We start from the raw sequence: 23,614 nt of genomic DNA, 5'->3' as shown, positions 1-23,614 counted from the left end.
CCCTCTGTCTCTCCTCCTCTATCTCACCTCTGTCTCTCCCCTTCTCTATCTCACCTCTGTCTCTCTCTATTTGTCTCTCTCCTTCTCTATCTCTGCTCTGTCTACCTGTTTCTCCTCTTTCTCGCTCTTTCTATCTAGCCCCCTAAAGGCATAGAGAGTATTTTAATAAGTAGTAATGGAGTTTCAGGCTTCCCTGGAAGGACAGCATCCTTTGTGACCTCACGTCTCATACACAGTGAACCCCGGCCATGCTTCCCTCCATCCATGGCTCTCCCTGTTTATGAGGCTGTCAGTGAGTCTCACTTTAGCTTGGCGTCTGTGTGCTGTGTCCCCGGGTAATAGGCCTCCTCTTCTGTCATCACATAATGGTCAGTTAGCATCTGCTGTCAGCAGTCACAGACAGACGTCAGCTTCTGTCCTCCCCGGGGAACTGACCTGAGCTCAGATAATATGTCATTACAATGTCCAGGTATGTGTGTGAGGGAATCCCACCGCGAGCCGGATGGGAATCCCAAACAACGTTCTCCCAGCACCTGCTGACAGACGAGATGAAGAGAACACATTCATATTTGTCCTCCCTCAATCTGCCAAACTACAATCCAAAATCTGTCCTCCCTCTGTGCAACATTATCAGCTGAGGAAGAGAAGACATTTATAATGGTCTTTTTCCTCCGATAGCCTAAAAACTGCACATTTACCTGTATGTACACCTGGCCTGCCCACTTCATACACCTATAGATTTATTATTATATACACCTGATCTGCCCCCTTCATACTGCACACCTATAGATTTATTAATATATACACCTGATCTGCCCCCTTCATACTGCACACCTATAGATTTATTAATATATACACCTGGCGTGCCCCCTTCATACTGCACACCTATAGATTTATTAATATATACACCTGATCTGCCCCCTTCATACTGCACACCTATAGATTTATTAATATATACACCTGGCGTGCCCCCTTCATACTGTACACCTGTAAATTTACCTATACATACACCTGACCTGCCATCTTCATACTATACACCTGTACTTTTACCTATATGTACACTTGACCTGCCCCCTCTATATTGTACACCTGCATATTTGCCAATATGTACAACCTGCCCCTTCATACTATACACCTGTATATGTACCTATATGTATACTCTACCTTCCCTCCTTCATACAGTACTACTGACCTGCCCCTCTCATAATATACACCTATAGATTTATTATATACACCTGTCCTGCCCCCTTCATACTGTACACCTGTATATTTACCTATATGTACACATGTCCTGCTGTCTTTATACTTCACTCCTATAGATTTATTAATATATACACCTGACCTGCCTTCTTCATACTGTACACCTGTATATTAACCTGTATGTACACCTGACCTGCCTCCTCATACTTCATACCTATAGATTTATTAATATATACATCTGACCTTCCCCCTTCATACTGTACACCTGTATTTTTACCTATATGTACATCTTAATTGCCCACTCCATACTGTACACCTGTATATTTACCTATATGTACACCTGGCCTGCTGTCTTCATACTGTACACCTGTATATTTACCTATATGTACACCTGGCCTGCTGTCTTCATACTGCACCCCTATAGATTTATTATAAATTCACCTAACCTACCCCCTTCATACTGTACACCTGTATATTTACCTATATGTACACCTGGCCTGCTGTCTTCATACTGTACACCTGTATATTTACCTATATGTACACCTGGCCTGCTGTCTTCATACTGCACACCTATAGATTTATTATAAATACACCTAACCTACCCCCTTCATACTGTACACCTGTATATTTACCTATATGTACACCTGGCCTGCTGTCTTCATACTGCACACCTATAGATTTATTATAAATACACCTAACCTACCCCCTTCATACTGTACACCTGTATATTTACCTATATGCACATTTGACCTTCCCCCTTCATATGGTACACCTGTTTATTTACCTATATGCACACCTGACCTGCCTCTTCATACTGTACACCTGTATAGTTACCTTTATGTACACTTGGCCTGCCCTCTTCATACTATACACCTGTATCTTTACCTGTATGTACACCTGACCGGCTCCCTTATTACTATAAACCTGTATATTTACCTATATGTACACCTGACCTGCCCTCTCCGTGCTACACACCTATATACTTAATAATATATACACCTAAATTGCCCCCTCCAAACTGTGCATCTGTATTATTACCTATATATACACCGGATCTGCCCCCCCCCATACTGTACACCTGTATTTTTATATATATATATATATATATATATATATATATATATATATATATATATATATATATATATATATATATATATATACACACACCTGACCTGCCCACTCCATACTACACATCTATATATTTAATAAGTTATACACCTGACCTGGCCCCTCTATACTGTACATCTGAATATTTACTTACTGTATACATACACCTGACCTCCCATTACCTATATATGCAAGTGTCCAGTATGGAGGGCAGAGGTCAGGTGTATATATTTTTGAATTAACGGGTGACCCCCCTCCACCATATTACACATACATATATATATATATATATATATATACACCTGACCTGCCCTCTTCGAACTACCCACTTATACATTTACTAATATATACACCTGACCTCTTAAAACTCTACACCTTTATATTTACCCCCTCCATACTGCTCCCTTCATATTGAACTGTTTACTTGTATATTTACTAAGTATACACCTGAACTGCTCCATCCATATTGCACACCTGTATATCTGTATTTACTTCGTATACATCCTAACTTTCCTCTATACTACACCTTTCTGTATCCATATTTATTGTGTATACACCTGAACTATGCTCTCCATATCACACACCTGTATATCTATATTTACTGTGTAAACACCTGAACAGTCCTGTCCATATCACACACCTGTATATCTTTATTTACTGTGTAAACACCTGAACAGTCCTGTCCTTATCACACACCTGTACATCTACAGTACTTTTTCTGTGTATACACTTAAACTGCCGTCTCCTTACTGCACGCCTTTGTTTTTACCTATATATTCACCTTAACACCCCCTCCATATTACACATCAGTATATCTATAATCACTATGTACATTATATATGTTAGCTGCTTCTTCCAAATTACACACCTGACCTGTATATGCATTTTACTATATGTATACCTGAACGGCCCCCATACTTGAATTACAATTCTGCATTTGTGTCCACTCTTGGATGTCACTTGATGGGTGGAAGTCTGCAGTATACAGTAGATTCGTGCGCTGTAAAAAAAATGGTGGATGAATGAACAGGTGAGAAAACTCAGTCCTAAGGACAGGGGAGGAAAGGTGGGTCTGTGGATAAGGGAGGAAAAGAAGATGTTTTGATGGGGGAAGAAAGGTACGTTTGTGGATAGGTGAGGAAAGGCGGGTCTTTGAATGGAAGAGAAAAGGCAGGTCTGTGAATGGATAAGGAAAGGCATGTCTAGGGTTAGGAGAGCAACGGCGGGTCTGTGGATGGGGAAGAAAGGTAAGTCTGTGGATAGGAGAGAAAAGGTGGGTATATAGACTGGGGAGAAAAGGTGGGTGTGTGGATAGGAGAGGAAAAGTGAGTCTGTAGATAGGAGAGGAAGGGTGACTCAGTGGTTTGTGGATGAGGGAGGAAATGTGGGTCTATAGCCAGCAAAGGAAAAGTGGGTTTGTGGATAGGAGAGGAAGGAGGGTCTGTGGTTATGGGAAGAACAGCTGGTCTGTGGATAGTAGAGGAAGGGTAGATCTGTGGTTGAGGGAGGAAAATCGGGTCTGTGGGTGAGGGAAGAATGGTGGTCTGAGGAAAGGAGCGTCTATGGATGGGGAGGAAAGGCAGGCCTCTGGAAGGGGGAGGAAAGGTAGGTCTATGAATAGGAAAGGAAAGGCAAATCTGTGGATAGGAGAGGAAAGGTGGGTCTATGGATAGAAGAGGAAGGGTAGATCTTTGGATGAGGGATGAAAATCGGGTCTGTGGATGAGGGAAGAATGGTGGTCTGAGGAAAGGTGCGTCTATGGATGGGGAGGAAAGGCAGGCCACTGGAATGGGGAGGAAAGGTAGGTCTATGAATAGGAAAGGAAAGGCAAGTATGTGGATAGAAGAGGAAAGGTGGGTCTATGGATAGAAGAGGAAAGCTAGGTCTGTGGATGGGGAGGAAAGGTAAATCTGTAGATAGAAAAGGTGTGTCTGTGGATAGGAGAAGGAAGATGGTTCTGTGGGTGGGAGTTGAAATGGTGGAGGAAAAAGGAAGGAGGGCCCATAGGGGGAAGAGGAAAGGTGAAACTGTGGATGGGGAGGAAAGATGGTTCTGTGTAAAGAAGAGGAAAGATGGGTATGTGGATAGGAGAAGGAATGTAGGTCTGTGGGTGGGAGAGGAAAGGTGGGTCCATGGATGAAGGGAAAGGTGGGTCTGTGGATAAGAGAAGGAAGGTTGGTCTGTGAGTAGGAGAGGGAAGGTTAGTTTATGGATGGAGAGAAAAGGAGGGTCAACAGGGGGATAGGAAAGTTGAGTCTGAGGTTAGAGATGAAAGGTGGGTCTGTGGATGGGGAGGAAGGGCAGTTTTGTGAATAGGAGAGAAAAGGCGGGTCTATGGATGGAGGGGAAGTTGGGCATGTGTATAGGAGAGAAAAGGTGAGTCTGTGCAGAGGAGAGCGAGGGTGGGTCTGTGGATGGAGAGGAAAGGTGGGTCTGTGGATAGGAGAAGGAAGGTTGGTCTGTGAGTAGGAGAGGGAAGGTTAGTTTATGGATGGAGAGAAAAGGAGGGTCCACAGGGGGATAGGAAAGTTGAGTCTGAGGTTAGAGATGGGTCTGTGGATGGAGAGGAAGGGCAGTTTTGTGAATAGGAAAGGTGGGTCTATGGATGGAGGGGAAGGTGGGTATGTGTATAGGAGAGGAAAGGTGAGTCTGTGCATAGGAGAGCGAGGGTGGGTCTGTGGATGGAGAGCGAAGGTGTGTCTATGAATGGAGGGAAAAGTGGGTCTGCGGATAAAAGAGGGAAGGTGGGTCTGTGCATAGGAGAGGGAAGGTGGGTTTACGGATGGAGAGGAAAGGTGGGTCTATGAATGGAGGGAAAAGTGGATCTGCGGATAAAAGAGGGAAGGTGGGTCTGTGGATGGAGAGGACAGGTGAGTCTATGAATGGAGGGAAAAGTGGGTCTGCGGATAAAAGAGGGAAGGTGGGTCTGTGCATAGGAGAGGGAAGGTGGGTTTATGGATGGACAGGAAAGGTGGGTCTATGGATGGAGGGAAAGGTAGGTCTGTAGATGTAAAGGAGAGGTGGGTGTGTAGATAGGAAAGGAAAGGTAGGTCTGTGGATAGGGTAGGAGAGGTAGGCATGTGAATAGAAGAGGAAAGGTAGGTCTGAGGATGGGGAGGGAATACAGCTCTGTGGAAGAGGGATAAGGTGGTTCTGAAGATGGTAAAGGAAAGACGGGTTTGTGAATAGGATAGATTGGTCTTTGAATGGGGGAGGAAATGTTGGTTTGGTAAACTACTACTATTTATCTGCCTACTGCCCTGATTTATGCAATGGCTCTGCCTGAGCACGTCTTGCCCTGTCTATAGTTTATTTTTGGACCACTCTTTGCCGGTCAGTTCAGTACTTCAGTTATCTATCTACAGTATTTGCATATTGGCAGTCAGTAATGGGGCAAACCTGAGGGAAAATTTACCAGCAAAACCCAATCCTCCTTGTGGGAACACTGGTGCGGACTGCAGTTCCTTAGACTGGACACAGGGGGCCCATGCTACTGGCTGGTGGGGCAGGGAATGTACACAGGTTACATTGTTATCAAGGCCAACAACGGACTTGTGTTCATCCAATTCCTCCTTACAGTTCCTGCAGTTTTTTTGGTGCAAAGGAAGATAAATAAAACCCTCTTGAGGCAAATGTGGCCAGTTTTGCCTCACCAAGCAAAAAGATAATTTCCCCATCCCCAAAAGATATTTGGATTAATTTCCAGGACTTAAATAGGAAGGTCGTTAGTTGCTAGGAAAATTATCCAGTTCTTTTCTTGCTAGTTTGTGTTGAGTTTGCTATTACACCTCATAGGGCAACTGATCTTATTCCATCATTCAGCTTAGCAGCACCTGTCCTGGCATCTCTCCAGGATTGTCTCATCCAATGGTGTCACCTTCACTTACAACTGATGTCTCCACAGGTGAAGATTGCACTCTTCTGCGCTGATGGGCTCCCCTCTCTTCAGGATGAAGCCAACTTTTCTCCTCTGCCCATAGACAGCTGGACAGCCAGCCGGCCCTTCCACTGTAGGCAGGTATGGGAACACGGATTGAATTGTGTGGATATAGTGACTGTAGTGTTGTGTATTGCAGCATGGTACAGTATATCATATAGCGTGCATTTCAGTATATATATATATGTATGATGCAGTGTGGCTTGTTACCATAAACAGGGTGTTTTACAGTAAGGCGCAGTGTATATTGGATTGTAGCACAGTGGATGTTGCCATCAGTTGTGTTGCATAGTGTACTGAGCAGTGTGTGTTGCAGTGTTGTACAGTGTATTAGGCAGTGTGGCACAGTGTATTGCATTGTATGTACAGTGTGGCACAGTCTATTGCACTGTTTTTTTTTTTTTAAATGCAGTGTTGTGCCTTTTAATGATAGGTGTGTATTGCCGTGTGGAGCAGTATACTATGTGGTGTGGCGCAGTGTACCCAGAAGTTTGTGTTAAAGCGTGGCACCAAGTATGTTCCAATGTAGGTAATCAAAGAAAGTGAAGCGCTAAACCAAATTGAGTATGCTGTCCGGTTCTGGGCACCGGTCCTCAGGAAGGATGTGCTGGAACTGGAAAGAGTCCAGAGAAGGGCAACAAAAATAATTAGGGGAATGGAGGACATCAGCTATGAGGAAAGACTACAAGCACTGAACTTATTCTCTCTGGAGAAGAGACGATTGAGGGGGGATATGATATCAATGTACAAATACTGTACTGGCAACCCTAGCATATGGAAAAACCTATTCAGAGAAAGGGAATACAATAAGATACATGGCCACTTATTAAAACTAGAGGAAAGGCGGTTTAACCTTAAAATACACAGGGGGTTCTTCACTGTAAGAGCAGTAAGGATCTGGAATTATCTTCTGCAAACCGTCGTATCAGCAGGGAGCATCGATAGTTTAAAAAAACTATTAGATGGGCACCTTAAAGACCACAACATACAGGGGTATACAATGTACAACATACAGGGGTATACAATGTATAACAAACAGGGGGTATACAATGTACAACATACAGGGGTATACAATGTACAACATACAGGGGTATACAATGTACAACATACAGGGGGTATACAATGTACAACATACAGGGGGTATACAATGTACAACATACAGGGGGTATACAATGTACAACATACAGGGGGTATACAATGTACAACATACAGGGGGTATACAATGTACAACATACAGGGGGTATACAATGTACAACACATACAGGGGGTATACAATGTACAACATAAAGGGGTATACAATGTACAGTTAACAGCAAACACACACACATCATAGGTTGAACTGGATGGACTGATGTCTTTTTTCAACGTCACTAACTATGCAACGATGTAAATTGCAAAATAGATATCCCATAATAAACTGAACAAAAAATGTGAAGAAGTATATATAACAACAACAATAATAATAATAAAATGACAGTGCAGTCCAAGGGAATAAAGTCAGCAGGATATGATGCAAGTTTTCTACTTTTTTTAATACATTTTGGAGATATAGTTTTACACTATGTGGAGCCTTTCTTTATCTTTATGGTTCAACGCACTGTTTTGACACCAATCTATGTGGAGCGGATTCATCGCGTTGTTACGTGTGGAAAGTTTGGAGTCTTCTAGTACCCCTCCTGAACACATTCAAATGGTGGTTGACCCAGTGCCTATATGGGTAACTGAGTCAAAATGTTCTGGTAAGCAGTCATTTTTACAAGTGGTGGAAGGTTTTCACATTGATGATTGGAGCACAGAAGGCAGCAGGACCCGGTTCTGCGATTATTCACTGCACTGCAATATGTTTTCAATTCTGCGGACTTTATTCCCTTGGATGGCACTGTCATTTTATTACTGTTGTTATTATATATATTTCTTCACATTTTTTTTTGTTCAATATATTATGGGATATCTATTTTGCGATTTGGTTTAGCGCTGCACTTTCTTTGATTATCTGTTTATTGCAATGACATGTCCATTGTAGTGCGAATAGGTAGCGATAAATTGGAATTAGCGCAGTTTCTGCACATTTCACACTATGTTCCAATGTACCATGTGGTGTGTGTTGCAGGGTGGCACAGTGTACCATGTAGTGTGTCCCCCAGTGTGGCATAGTGTACCTCACAGTGTATGTTTTAGAGTACCATGTGGTGCACGTTGCAGTGTACCATACAGTGTGTGTTTCAGAGTACCATCTGGTCCATGTTGCAGTGTTGCGCAGTTTACCATGTGGTGTGTGTGTGTTGCCTAGTTTACCATGTGGTGTGTGTTGCCCAGTTTACCATGTGGTGTGTGTTGCAGTGTTGCGCAGTTTACCATGTGGTGTGTGTTGAGGCATGGCACAGTGTACCCTACAGTGTATGTTGAGCATCCTACCATGTGGTGCATGTTGCAGTGTACCGTGCACTGTGTGTTGTGCATCTTACCATGTGGTGCATGTTGCAGTGTACTGTGCGTTGTGCATCCTACCATGTGGTGCATGTTGCATTGTACCGTGCGCTGTGCGTTGCGCATCCTACCATGTGGTGCATGTTGCAGTGTACCGTGCACTGTGTGTTGCGCATCTTACCATGTGGTGCATGTTGCAGTGTACTGTGCGCTGTGTGTTGCACATCTTACCATGTGGTGCATGTTGCAGTGTACTGTGCGGTGTGTTGCACAGTTTACTGTGCAGTGTGTGTTGCAGATTACCTTGCGGTGTTTGTTGTAGTGTTGCGCATCTTACTATGTGGTGCATGTTGTAGTGTACTGTGCGGTGTGTGTTGTAGTGTTGCGCATCTGACCATGTGGTGCATGTTGCAGTGTACTGTGCATTGTGTGTTGCAGTGTTGCGCAGTTTACCGTGCTGTGTGTGTGGCAGTAACATCACACTGTTGATCTTCCTATAGCCCCTGCAGTGCTGACAATGCTCGGCTGCTCTCCAGTCCTGCTCTCCGCCTTGTGTTGGGTCTTATTCACGTACTGGACATCTGTGAAAGGTGAGACCATGCACACTCAGTGTGCTCTCCTTATAATTGGCACTGGTCACCCCACCATGATCACACAGTGCAAGATCAACACCGACCAATCACATCACTTACATGAGAGTACCGAGACTAATCTTTGTGTCCTTCACAGCTGACGAGTGTGCGGAGCGCTGTGACCTGTACCACGGACACTGTGACGAGGACGGAGTGTGCAGGTGAGGCCTCAGATTTTACTAACACAAAGTCAAATATGTCATTTTCCACCATTTTCTTGTTTTTCATTTATAAGCTGAGCTAATAGAATAGATAGTGCCCATTCCCTTTGTAGCATTGGCATAGGATTATAGGAAGCTTGCAGTGGGCACTGCAGGCAGATTTTCCTGTATTTGATCGATTTTAGAGTCAGAGACTCCTCAGAATATGATTTTACCCTAAAATAATCCTTTCTGACCTTTTCCAGGTGTGACCCTGGCTGGGACGGCACATACTGTGAAGACTGTGTGAGGATGCCAGGCTGCGTTCATGGGGTGTGCCACCAACCTTGGCAGTGCATGTGTGAGAGCGGCTGGGCAGGCAATTTCTGTGACAGAGGTGAGCAAAATTCATTTTCATGGACTTAAAGCTGGGAATATACTCAGCAATCTGAAGGGGGCACTTTCATCTCCAAACCCCCATCCTACTGATTGAGTATGAAGTGAAGGGTAATGTAATGGTTACAACATACAAAGACATTTTAGACAATTCTGCTCTTCCAACCTTGAGCTGACAGTTTGGGAAATGCCATTTTTTTGATGGGGCCATTACATTATTGATAACTAAAGTTCAATTTCAAGGTCTCTAACATGGTTGAAAAAAACGAGGACACCACTGCTTCCCATATAATGTCAACGGTGGTAGGCTCTGCTGTGTCATTAAGAGTAAAACCCTCTCATTCCCACATCCCATCATGCATAACCAAAATAAATGGAATCAAATGCAAAAAAAGACCTGATCTCTACTAATAGAGGTTCACACGACAACATTTGATTGACATGGTTTTACTGGAACAAGTTATCCTCCAACATAAAGCCGGCTTGTGCAACAACGTATTACTTTAAAGCAACATAATGACATACTGTATACAGTCAGGGGAGGACTGGGCCAGGGGGCAGGGGGGCCGTTGCCCCCTAGGCCACTATGATACCCCGCAAAAAGGCTGCGCCACTTCTGCCACAGACATGCCTAAAGGTTTCCTGGCAAAGAGAAGTAAATAGTCCATTCCACTGACCTACTGAGTGCGGATTGAAGACAAGGACAAAGCGCAGCCTCCCCCCCCCTCCCTTAGCATGGATGGTGTAAACTGTGTCTGGGCAGAGGCTGGTTACATGCCCCACTTGAGACTCTTCTGCCCTGGCCAGTCCCAACCGAGCTGTCCCAGCTCCCCCCAACCTCCCCCTGCTGGCCAGGTCGGGAACCTGGATTCAGCCGGTAAGTAGAGAGTATCTGGAGCAGGGCTTCAGCTTAGAATGGGGGTCAGGAGGAGGATTGGGAGAGTGGGAGGGGGTGAGGGAAAACGGGAGGGGGCCGAGTAACTGCACCTCTTGGTTTTACTTGCCCCCTGGGCCAGAAGTTGCCAGTCTGCCCCTGTATACAGTATCTGGAAAACACACTGCATGCCAGAGATCAGTCCTGGATAGAAGATTTAGTGGTTATTCCCTCTCCCTCTTCTTTACTTTCTTCGTCCCTTTTTTTCCCCTTTTCCTGCTTCCACCTAAGCCTTAGCTTTTCTCACTACCCCTTCCTCCCCTGATCTGCCAATACCTCCTAACCCCTCCTATACCCCCATCCAGTTGAACCCCTAAAACTCATGAACTGGGTTCCACCATCCTTGTGATATCTTGCCCTTACATTTAAATTTAGAATACTCTAGGAAAAAAAAAAAAAGAATGTCAACACCGTATCAGGGACAATGCATTTATTATGCACTTTACATTATGGACTAATGGATGTAATATAGTATTAAGCCTTAATGTTTTACTTATCACTGTATATTGCAAATGTCTATCGTCATATTCCCAGTGTATGACCCTTTTTCATAAATAAAGAATATACAGCACAGTAAAACCTTGGATTGCGAGCATAATTCGTTCCAGAAATGTGCTTGTAATCGAATGCCTCGTACACACGCAACGATTATCGGCCGACCGATTGTCCAACTTTTGTCCAGAGTGGTGTTTTGTTGGTTGAAATGTGCTCTAGACTGCACACGAATTTTCTCGGCCAACAAAAATCTACTTCAGAAGTGATGTAATGTTCTGGTTTACTTTTCGTGTGTTTTCTCTTCTCTGAGCATGCCCAGTCTTGCTCATCAGATTTTTGTCTGCCGAAATCTGTACTGACTGACCGAAAATCGGCCGTTGTGTTGACGGCCAACGAAAATTTTATAGCCTGCACACCAGATTTTATTCGGCCGAAAAGTCGGAGTCGGTTGTCGGAAGCATCATACTAACAAGCCGAAAATCGGCCGATCCGACGTTGGCCGAAAATTCCCGGCCAATAATCGATGCGTGTGTACGAGGCGTTAAGCACGCGTATATCAAAGTAAATTTCCCCATAAGAAATAATGGAAACTCAGAGGATTCATTCCACAACCATTTTTTCTTAAGTCCTTCAGTCTATAGTCCATATAAAAAGGTTAAAGCAATGCGACTTCAAGGCAACTTCAGGGAATGCCTGGGTAAGTTTCCTGTAATGTAGGATCCAAATAACATCAAATAAGGTGAGGATCCAACTTATAAATAAATAATAAAATAAGAATAATTGAAATAATAATAAAATGGCGATTGTTGCAATGTTTTTTGTGTTTTATGTTTTTTGTGTTTTATGTCATGCGGTATTTGCGCAGCGGTCTTTCAAATTAAATTTTTTGAGAAGAAATACACTTTCATGAATTAAAATAAAAATAAAACAGTAAAGTTAGCCATATTTAACCACTTAAGCCCCGGAGGATTTTCCTGCTAAACGACCAGGGGGTATTTTGCGATTCGGCACTGCGTGACTTTAACAGACAATTGCGCGGTCGTGCAACGCTGTATCTAAACGAATTTGGCGTCCTTTTTTTCCCACAAACAGAGCTTTCTTTTGGTGGTATTTGATCACCTGTGCGATTTTTACTTTTTGCGCTATAAACAAAAAAATAGCGTACATTTTGCAAAAATAACAATATTTTTTACATTTTTTTACATGAAATTCCCCAAAAAAAAAATGTAAAAATCAAAATTTTTTAAAATTTTCGGCCAATTTGTTTTATGCTACCTATGTTTGGTAAAAAAAATCGCAAAAAGCGTATTTTGATTGGTTTGCGCAAAAGTTATCGCGTTTACTAACTAAGGGAAAGATTTCTGTCATTTTTGGTGTTTTTTTTTTTAACGTGTAATGGCGGCGATCTGCGATTTTTTTTGCGGTACTGCGACATTGGGGCGGACAGATCGGACCCTTGACTGACATTTTTGACACTTTTGGGGTTACCAGTGACATTTCTACAGTAATCAGTGCTATATATATGCACTGTTACTGTAAAAATACACTGGTAGTGAAGGGGTTAACTTTATTTGGGAGGGAGGGGCTGTGTGTGTCCCTAGGGGCGTGCTTTCTACTGTGATTGGCTGTGGCTTGAGCTGTAAGGACACTGATCAATGGATCTACATAGTAGATCCATGTGATCAGTGTTTTTACAGCGAGGAGAATGACAGGTGGCTTGTTTACACAAGCTGCCTGACATTCTCCCTCTCCCCCGCCGATCGCCGAGTGACCGGCGGACATCAGGTCCGCTGGTCACATGCGCGGGGGGGTCCGTGACCGCGCGGGAGCGGGAGCGCGCCTCCGCGGGCGCGCGCTCGCTCCCCAGAGCCTCACAGGCGAGCGACGTAGACCTACGTCACTCTGCCTGTGAGGGGCTGACTGCCGCAGTAAATATACTGTGAGCAGTCGGCAAGCGGTTAAATATGGTGAAAGATGATGTTACGCCGAGTAAATAGATACCTAACATGTCATGCTTAAAAATTGCGCACACTCGTGGAATGGCGACAAACTAAAACTTAAATCTCCATAGGCAAAGCTTTAAAAAAATGTAACCACTTTAGAGTTACAGAGGAGTTCTAGGGCTAGAATTATTGCTCTCGCTCTAACAATCGCAGTAATACCTCACATGTGTGGTTTGAACACCCTTTACATATGCGGGCATGACTTGCATATGCTTTCGCTTCGAGCACTGAGGGAAGGAGCGTTTAAATTTTTTTTTTTTTCCTAATTATTTTACTTTATTTTTTTAGGTTTACACTGTCCATTTAAAAAAAAAAAATTCTGATCACTTTTATTGCTGTCACAAGGAATGTAAACATCCCTTGTGACAGTAATAGGCAGTGACAGGTACTCTTTATGGAGTGATCGGGGGTTCTAAAAGACCCCAGACCCCTCCTCTGTACTTCAACGTATTCAAAATGCCAAGTTTGGCTGTTTTGAATGCGGTAATTTTTTTTTTTTTTTAACCTGGCGCCCTTAAGGCTCCAGTACCTGGAAGTGGTGTCATGACGTCGCTTCTGGGTTTTTACATCAGAGACCCGATCAAAGCCGAATTTGGCTTTGTTCAGGTCTTCGGCCAGCCAGTGGACGTGTCGGCTGGTCGCTTGAGTGTCCCGGTGGAATGGCAGATCCGGACGAGCCGCGAAAGGTGTGTGTGTGTGTGTGTGTGTGTGTGTGTGTGTGTGGGGGGGGGGGGGGTATGACATCCCTTCCCGCTCCTTGTAATGACAATCGAGCTGCTGCTCAGCTGTATCAATTGTCATTACAAGAAAGCCGACCGTCAGTGCTAAATGCAATTGCCCCCCCTGTCCCCTGGCCCAGTCCTGAAACAGGGTATATGTGGCACGGATTCCCTGCTCTGTCTATACAGAGAAAGTTTCAGGTTCTATTACTGAGCTAAGATGCAGATTACCCGCAGATAATGTGAAACCTTATTGATGAGCTCATTTTCTTTCCTCAGACCTCCACCTATGTGAGCACTCAGATCCCTGCCAGAACGGAGGTGAATGTGTCATCACTGAAGAAGGAGAATACACCTGTAACTGCCTGGAACTCTTCCATGGCAAGAACTGCGAGCTGAAGAGGGGACCCTGCGAGGCGGAGGGGTACGGAATACCACAGAGGGGGGGAATGATGGGGCAATGAGCAGAATGCAGAGTCTCTAGAGCAGGGGTGTCAAACTCAATTTCATCCCGGGCGGCATCAGCATTATGGCTGCCCAGAAAGGGCCGGTTATATCTGTAGGATTAGATCTCCAGAGCACCCCACGCCCCCTTACACCCTTACATGGGATGTCAAGACCCCCCCCCCCCCACCATCAGAAGTCAAGAGTCACCCACCTTCCTTACATCACAATGCACCCCCTTACCTTGTGCTGCTGCCAGAAAGAAGATGTGGGAGGATCTGGGAAGAAGTGCAGGGTCTGGAGGAGAACCAGAAGAGGGCTGGAGTCAGCTTCCAGAGTCTGCTGAATGTTGAGACCAGGGGAGGCAAAGGCAAGGAGGTGTTGCGGCTGCACAGAGAGGTGCAGGATCTGCAGGAGGAGTTCTGCCCTCCTCTCTGCTGCGGACTGCTGAGACGCGGGGTGGGGGGGTGGTCAAAGATGAGCCTTTCTGCAGCAGCACAGAGGAGTGCAGGATCTGGCAAAGGAGTTCTGTCCTCTCAAGGTGGGGGCAGAGACAAGGGGGGTGCCACAGCTGCAGGAGAGGTGCGAGGGCCACATGGAATGGCCTGGGGGGCCACATTCGGCCCGCGGGCCTTGTGTTTGACACCTGTGCTCTAGAGAATGGGTGTCCAACCTGTGGCCCTACAGCTGTTGAGGAACTTCAAGTCCCATGAGGCATTGCAAGGCTGACAGTTGCAAACATGACTCCCAATGGCAGAGGCATGATGGGGCTTGTAGTTCTGCAACAGCTGGAGAGCTATAGGTTGGACATCCATGCTCTAGAGCAGGGGTGCTGAACCTTTTGAAGAGTGCGGACTACTTAAAGGATAAGTCCACCCTAACACTAAAATCCCTGCATCTATAGTATAGACAAAAGAAAAAAAAGATTAGAAAGAAATAGGACTTTAAAGGTTGCCACCAGTAATCCCAATACTCAGCAGATAAAATATATGAAATTTATAATGACAACATAGTAAAAATATTGTAATAAATGGTATCATGTAACAAAGATGTACAAGCATCATACGCCAATGGATAGCTACGCGTTTCGCATATAGCCAATCAATTTACACTAATTGGGAATTTTTTTTTTACCAAAAATATGTAGCTGAATACATATTGGCCTAAACTGATGAAAAAATTAGATTTTTAATTTTTTTTATTGGATGCGTTTTATAGCAAAAGTAAAAAAATATTGTTTTTTTTTTTTGTTTATAGCGCAAAAATAAAAATACTACCAAAAGAAAGCTTTATTTGTGGGGGAAAAAAAAGACATCAATTTTTTGGGGGTTTAGCGTCGCAATTGTCAGTTAAAGTACCATGTGCCATATCGCAAAAAATGGCCTCGCCACGAAGGCTAGTAAACCTTCCGGAGCTGAATTGGTTAATCTGAGAATTAAGTCCTGCTAGATCACGTCAGGCTGGTCCTGTCTGCAGATTTAGCAATGTAAAACAACAAATAAGTGTCTATACTGTTTAAAATCCAGTAATACACTGTCTCATCCTGCTCTGCACATGCTCAGTTGCTCTCCATTTTTAGACACTCTGCCAAATTGGTAGTGGCAGATCTGCTGACAGCCTAAAGATTTACTGCTGCTCAGGGGATCTGGGCTTCAGCAAAATGGCGGCCTCTGGTAAGAAGAAACAGGAATAATGCTGGTGGCAATTTACAGCACACGCTAATTTTGGTAGAATATTTATTAACGTGGAATGTATGTTCCTTGCTAAAGAACATTATTTTCAATCAAGCTGGTATGGGTAAAGTTCTGCTTTAACAATACTTCTGGTGGTCTCTTCACTCTGCTAAACTTACTACTGGAAATACAGAGACCTCTTCCTCAGATCCACCGGATCTTAGAAAGCAGCCGCTTAATTAAAATATCAACAGATCTCAATACCCACCAAATCTGATCTGATGCTCCATATAGCTGTAGGTAAACTGTAGGATAATTTGGGATAAGATATAGGAAAGTGAAAAAACTGATGATTTAGATCTTGTCAACCTATGGCCTGCATTAGGCTATAAAACCATAAAGGTTGCAAAGAGACTGCATTCAGGCCACAAAAGGTGAAGAGGGGCTTCGTTTGGCAGTGGAGGGTATAGAGCAGCGATGGCGAACCTTGGCACCCCAGATGTTTTGGAATTACATTTCCCATTATGCTCAGCTACACTGCAGAGTGCATGAGAATCATGGGAAATGTAGTTCCAAAACATCTGGGGTGCCAAGGTTCACCATCACTGGTATAGAGGGTCCCCATGCAGTTGTGAATGGTGAAACAGGGCTGCATTCAAATATAAGGAATGCAAAGGAGCTGTAATACTGAAAAGAACACTGTACAAATCTTTCTGGTTGGAGATCTTGCTCTGTTGGATCATACTCCAAACTGCGGCCTAGGGGCCGAATTTGGCCCTTTACTTACTTTTACCTGGCCCTTGGGGCATTATTCCTACTACTATAAGCATTAGAGGGGGCATAGTTCCTCCAACTGACATCAACAATGGGGCATGATTCCTCCTACAGATACCAGTAATTGGGCACAATTCCACCCACTGATACCAAGGGTGGGGCACTATTATTCCTTTCACTGATACCAAAGATGGGGCACTATTCCTCCCACTAATATCAATGATGAAGCACTCTTCCTTCCACTAATACCAAGGATGGAGAACTATTCCTCTCACTAATACCAATGATGGGGCACTATTCCTTCCACTAATACCAATGATGGGGCACTATTCCTCCCACTAATACCAATGATGGGGCACTATTCCTCCCACTAATACCAATGATGGGGCACTATTCCTTCCACTAATACCAATGATGGGGCACTATTCCTTCCACTAATACCAATGATGGGGCACTATTCCTCCCACTAATATCAATGATGGGGCACTATTCCTCCCACTAATACCAATGATGGGGCACTATTCCTCCCACTAATACCAAGGATGGGGCACTATTCCTCCCACTAATACCAATGATGGGGCACTATTCCTCCCACTAATACCAATAATGGAGCACTATTGCTCCCACTAATACCAATGAAGGGGCACTATTCCTCCCACTAATACCAATGATGGGGCACTATTCCTCCCACTAATACCAATGATGGGGCACTATTCCTCCCACTAATACCAATGATGGGGCACTATTCCTCCCACTAATACCAATGATGGGGCACTATTCATACCAATGATGGGGCACTATTACTCCCACTAATACCAATGATGGAACACTATTCCTCCCACTAATACCAATAATGGAGCACTATTGCTCCCACTAATACCAATGAAGGGGCACTATTCCTCCCACTAATACCAATGATGGAGCACTATTCCTCCAAATAATACCAATGATGGGGCACTATTTCTCCCACTAATACCAATGATGGCGCACTATTCCTCCAAATAATACCAATGATGGGGCACTATTGCTCCCACTAATACCAAGGATGGGGCACTATTCCTCCCACTAATACCAATGATGGAGCACTATTCCTCCCACTAATACCAATGATGGAGCACTATTCCTCCCACTAATACCAATGATGGAGCGCTATTCCTCCCACTAATACCAATGATGGAGCGCTATTCCTCACATTAATACCAATGATGGGGCACTATTCCTCCCACTAATACCAATGATGGGGCACTATTCCTCCCACTAATACCAATGATGGGGCACTATTCCTCCCACTAATACCAATGATGGGGCACTATTCCTCCCATTAATACCAATGATGGGGCACTATTCCTCCCACTAATACCAATGATGGGGCACTATTGCTCCCACTAATACCAAGGATGGGGCACTTTTCCTCCCACTAATACCAATGATGGAGCACTATTCCTCCCACTAATACCAATGATGGGGCACTATTCCTCCCACTAATACCAATGATGGGGCACTATTCCTCCCACTAATACCAATGATGGGGCACTATTCCTCCCACTAATACCAATGATGGGGCACTATTCATACCAATGATGGGGCACTATTACTCCCACTAATACCAATGATGGAACACTATTCCTCCCACTAATACCAATAATGGAGCACTATTGCTCCCACTAATACCAATGAAGGGGCACTATTCCTCCCACTAATACCAATGATGGAGCACTATTCCTCCAAATAATACCAATGATGGGGCACTATTTCTCCCACTAATACCAATGATGGCGCACTATTCCTCCAAATAATACCAATGATGGGGCACTATTGCTCCCACTAATACCAAGGATGGGGCACTATTCCTCCCACTAATACCAATGATGGAGCACTATTCCTCCCACTAATACCAATGATGGAGCACTATTCCTCCCACTAATACCAATGATGGAGCGCTATTCCTCCCACTAATACCAATGATGGAGCGCTATTCCTCACATTAATACCAATGATGGGGCACTATTCCTCCCACTAATACCAATGATGGGGCACTATTCCTCCCACTAATACCAATGATGGGGCACTATTCCTCCCACTAATACCAATGATGGGGCACTATTCCTCCCACTAATACCAATGATGGAGCACTATTCCTCCCACTAATACCAATGATGGGGCATTATTCCTCCCACTAATACCAATGATGGGGCATTGCTTGCTCCCACTAATACCAAAGACGGGGCATTGTTTACTCCCACTAACACCAGGACATTTTCTACTTCTGCAGTCCGCCCCCCTAAATTTTGAAGGACAGTAAACTGGCCCTTTGTTTAGAAAGTTTGGAGACCCCTGCTTTATATGAAAGGAAAGAAATGGCATATTCCGGGTGTTTTTTGGAGAGAGATGACTGTAGATTATGCCACCAATAGCCTCACTGGTGTACCATTTTCTTCTCCACACAGGTTTCCCTGTCTGAATGGTGGCACCTGCCAGGACGAGAACGGATTTGCAGATGCATTCATCTGTCGCTGCTTGGCTGGATATATCGGCAAACTGTGCGAGACAGATGTGGACGATTGCTTGATGAGGCCTTGTGCCAATGGAGCCACCTGCATCGATGGGGTAAACCGCTTCTCATGCGAGTGTCCATACGGCTTCCAGGGACGATTCTGCACGGTCAATATTAATGACTGTGTAGGGCAGCCGTGTCAGAATGGAGGACGCTGCTTTGACCGTGTTGGGGACTACGAGTGTTACTGTGCTGAGGGATTTACTGGGAAGTCCTGTGAGATTCCCATTCCCAGGTCTACATGGGTCTACCAGGTGGTGACATCAGCAAGGGACCCCACGCCTCAGACGCTGCCAACAAGGACAGTTGGCACAAGCCGCTGGAGTCCTGTTTCTGCGGACAAAGCTGGACACTTCAAAATCTCAGTGAAGGAAGTGGTGACCCAACGGGAACACGGGCTGAGCGAACTGCAGCTAATCATTGTCATCGTGTTTGGGGTCATCACTGGCCTGGTGGTTCTGCTCACTGTTGGTCTGGTCTTGTGGTACCGACTTCGGGCCACTGGTCAGCCAGGCTGGTGTAGTAACTCTTCGACGGATACCAAAACCCACTATCAGCAGTGCCAAGGAACTGCCCCGGAGAACCGGAAAACTACGGAGCTGTGACCTATCAATGAACATGGATTCTTATTGTGACTATTCCTTTAAAATGGACAGAACGCCCAGAGGTTGGGCAATGGCATCCTGGTACCTTAGAAGTACTGCTGCAATGCCCACGTCTCATTTTGGATACACAGTGCATTTGATGGATAAAAACTACACAAGGCCTATGTATAAAAGTTACCCTTGGGCCCAAAACCTGCCCTACATGTGCACTGCCATTCTTCTGTACTAGTATCTACATAATGGCCTGGGCTATCAGCACTAAGAGGGGGGAGAGGCCTGGCTAGCCAGGACAGGCCCTCGTTGGCGCTCGCTGTATGAGTGCAGGCAACATGTACACCTGTGCAAAGGAGCTGTTCTATGTAGACGCTGTATCTGTGCTCTGGATGTGACCTAGGAACTACCTACTTCTAATGGGAAGAATAAGAGGATGTGGAATGTTCATAGTGTCACCTGCTTGCCACATTTCTTACAATCTCTGGAGATCTCTGCCCTGCAGAGCGCTCACACTGAATAGTCGGAGTCAATGATTCTGTGCAGCGTGGAGATGACTGCCATTGTCACAATATGACAGGAGCGCCCCCTGCTGACCAGTATATAATATACACCCTTTAAAACATTACCTCTGTATTACGTACTATGTGTATGAGTAACAGAACCCTGGTGTTGATGTAATATGGGAAGTGCGCCCTCTGCAGATCAATATATAGTAAACACCCTTTACACAAAATGTCTGGGAATGTTGTGTATAAGTATTAGAAGGGGGAAAGGATGGTGTTACCCTAATGTGTGGGGAACGGCCCCTGCTGTTCTGCCATGTACACGTTTCCTATAACTGTGACTCTCTCTCTACAGACACGACAAGGAAGAGCAATCTATGCCGGCAGCGAGTCATTTTCTGTAGAAGGATATGGAATTGTGGTCTTTCTGCTGGGTAGAGTCTCTTCCAATAGAGCGGGGGTCTCCATTTTTTTTAAACAAAGGGTCAGTTTTCTGATCCTCAGACTTTAGGAGGGCTGGAATTTGGACAGCGAGAGCAGAAAATGCCCCAGCGTCAGTGGGAGTAGACAATGTCTACAAAGACTTGGTGGTTAGTAGGAGGAATACTGCCCCATCCTTGGTGTCAGTGGGAGTAATAGTGCCCCATCCTTGGTGTCAGCGAGAGGAATAGTACCCCATCATTGGTGTCAGTGGGAGGAATAGTGCCCCATCATTGGTGTCAGTAAGAGGAATAGTGCCCCATCATTGGTGTCAGTGGGAGGAATAGTGCCCCATCATTGGTGTCAGCGAGAGGAATAGTACCCCATCATTGGTGTCAGTTGGCAGAATAGTGCCCCATCATTGGTGTCCGTGAGAGGAATAGTGCCCCATCCTTGGTGTCAGTGAGAGGAGTAGTGCCCCATCCTTGGTGTCAGTGAGAGGAGTAGTGCCCCATCCTTGGTGTCAGTGGGAGGAATAGTGTCCATCATTGGCATCAGTGGGAGGAATAGTGCCCCATCCTTGGGGTCAGTGAGAGGAATAGTGACCCATCATTGGTGTCAGTGGGAGGAATAGTGCCCCATCACTGGGGTCAGTGAGAGGAATAGTGCCCCATCATTGGTGTCAGTGAGAGGAATAGTGCCCCATCATGGAGGTCAGTGACAGGAATAGTGCCCCATCTTTGGGGTCAGTGAGAGGAATAGTGCCCCATCATTGGTGTCAGTGGGAGGAATAGTGCCCCATCTTTGGTGTCAGTGAGAGGAATAGTGCCCCATCTTTGGGGTCAGTGGGAGGAATAGTGCCCCATCTTTGGTGTCAGTGAGAGGAATAGTGCCCCATCATTGGTGTCAGTGAGAGGAATAGTGCTCCATCATTGGTGTCAGTGAGAGGAATAGTGCCCCATTATCGGGGTCAGTGAGAGGAATAGTGCCCCACCAGAAATGGTGCCTCATTGTTTGTGTCAGTGGAAGGAACGGTGGCTGGCATCAGTGGTAGGAACAGTCCCCCAAGAGGCGGCTAAAGGCAAGCAAAGGGCTGCAATTTGGAGACCACTGCCATATTTGGACAAGGAACGGTGATCTCTCTGCAGCAGGTGATTCTTTCTCTGTAGACAAATACAGTACAGTGAACTCCCTGGCAGGGATGAGTTTCTCCCCATCGATGGATATGGAACAATGATCTCTGATGGGAGTGAGTCTCTCTCTGTACATGAACACAATCCCCTTGCTAGGATTGAGTCTCATCCCTTAGACAGACATGTAATGGTGATATTTCTGCAAGGTGTTCGTCTCTCCTCATAGATTGACACTGAATGGTAATCTCTCCACTGACGCTGAATCTCTCACTGTAGACAGACATGGAATGGTAATCTGTCTGCCAGGGGTAAGTCTCTCCCCATAGATGGATAACAAACAGAAATCTGTGCCAGGGTTGAGTCTCTTGCTCTATATCTAGATGGATATGGAGTGGTGATCCATCTGCTGGGATCAGACTCTTTCCATAAACCAGTGGTGGTCAACTTTCCTGATATTGGGGGCTTCAAGTGTGGCATGATGCAAGAGATTGTCAGATACTAAAGACATGATACAAGAGATGGTCAGAGACTGCAGCCATGATACAAGAGATGGTCAGAGATTTCAGACATGATACAAGAGATTTTCAGAGACTGTGGAAATGATACAGGAGATGGTCAGGGTCTGCGGACATGATACAAGAGATGGTCAGAGACTGCAGCCATGATGCAAGAGATGGTCAGAGACTGCAGCCATGATGCAAGAGATGGTCAGAGACTGCAGCCATGATGCAAGAGATGGTCAGAGACTGCAGCCATGATGCAAGAGATGGTCAGAGACTGCAGCCATGATGCAAGAGATGGTCAGAGACTGCAGCCATGATGCAAGAGATGACCAGAGACTTAGGACATGATACAAGAGATGACCAGAGACTTAGGACATGATACCAGAGATGGTCAGAGGCTACAATTATAATATAAGAGATGGTCAGAGACTGCAAAAATTATACAATTGATGGTCAGAGACTGCAAAAACGATAAAAGAGATAGTCAGAGACTGCAAACATGATACAAGAGATGGTCAGAGACTACAAACATGATACAAGAGATGGTCAGAGACTGCAAACCTGATACAAGAGATGGTCAGAGACTGCAAACATGATACAAAAGATGGTCAGAGACTGCAAACATGATACAAAAGATGGTCAGAGGTTGCAATTATAATACAAGAGATGGTCAGAGACTGCAAAAATGAAAAAGAGATAGTCAGAGACTGCAAAAATGATACGAGAGATAGTCAGAGACTGAAAACATGACACAAGAGATGGTCAGAAAATGCAGACATGATACAGAAGATGGTCAGAGACTGCAGACATGTTGCAGAAGACAGTCAGGCTGTGAACATGCTGTAGGAGTTGTTGGAGACTGGGGACATGCTTCAGGAGACATAGAATTAAGAAACAGATTATATGAGGCAGCTAGAAATCACTGCTATAACAGAGCAATAGGGAAACACAAATTAGTATCTGCAGGGGCCCTGAGGACCACAGGTTGGGCACCAGGGCCATAGACAGGCAATGAATA

General features: G+C 44.9%; 1 protein-coding gene across 3 annotated transcripts in view; it reads left to right on the top strand.

Moving 5' to 3' along the window:
* The window catches only part of DLK2 (delta like non-canonical Notch ligand 2), a 29,129-nt gene extending 8,614 nt beyond the window's left edge, over nucleotides 1-20,515 (top strand). For all 3 annotated transcript variants that reach the window (XM_082249293.1, XM_082249292.1, XM_082249294.1), the window contains 6 exons: nucleotides 6,215-6,328; nucleotides 9,175-9,264; nucleotides 9,404-9,467; nucleotides 9,713-9,843; nucleotides 14,273-14,417; nucleotides 19,332-20,515. In XM_082249293.1, coding sequence (XP_082105419.1) covers nucleotides 9,192-9,264; nucleotides 9,404-9,467; nucleotides 9,713-9,843; nucleotides 14,273-14,417; nucleotides 19,332-20,043 — 1,125 coding nt within the window. In that variant the 5' untranslated portion in view covers nucleotides 6,215-6,328; nucleotides 9,175-9,191 and the 3' untranslated portion in view covers nucleotides 20,044-20,515. The remainder of the gene's footprint in view (nucleotides 1-6,214; nucleotides 6,329-9,174; nucleotides 9,265-9,403; nucleotides 9,468-9,712; nucleotides 9,844-14,272; nucleotides 14,418-19,331) is intronic.
* Nucleotides 20,516-23,614: the final 3,099 nt, after the last annotated feature.

This window comes from Pelophylax lessonae, assembly GCF_965119305.1.
Source record: "Pelophylax lessonae genome assembly, chromosome: 3".
NCBI lineage: Eukaryota > Metazoa > Chordata > Amphibia > Anura > Ranidae > Pelophylax > Pelophylax lessonae.
The sequence above is the reverse complement of the archived record's forward strand: the minus strand, read 5'-3'. Positions and strand labels throughout refer to the sequence as shown.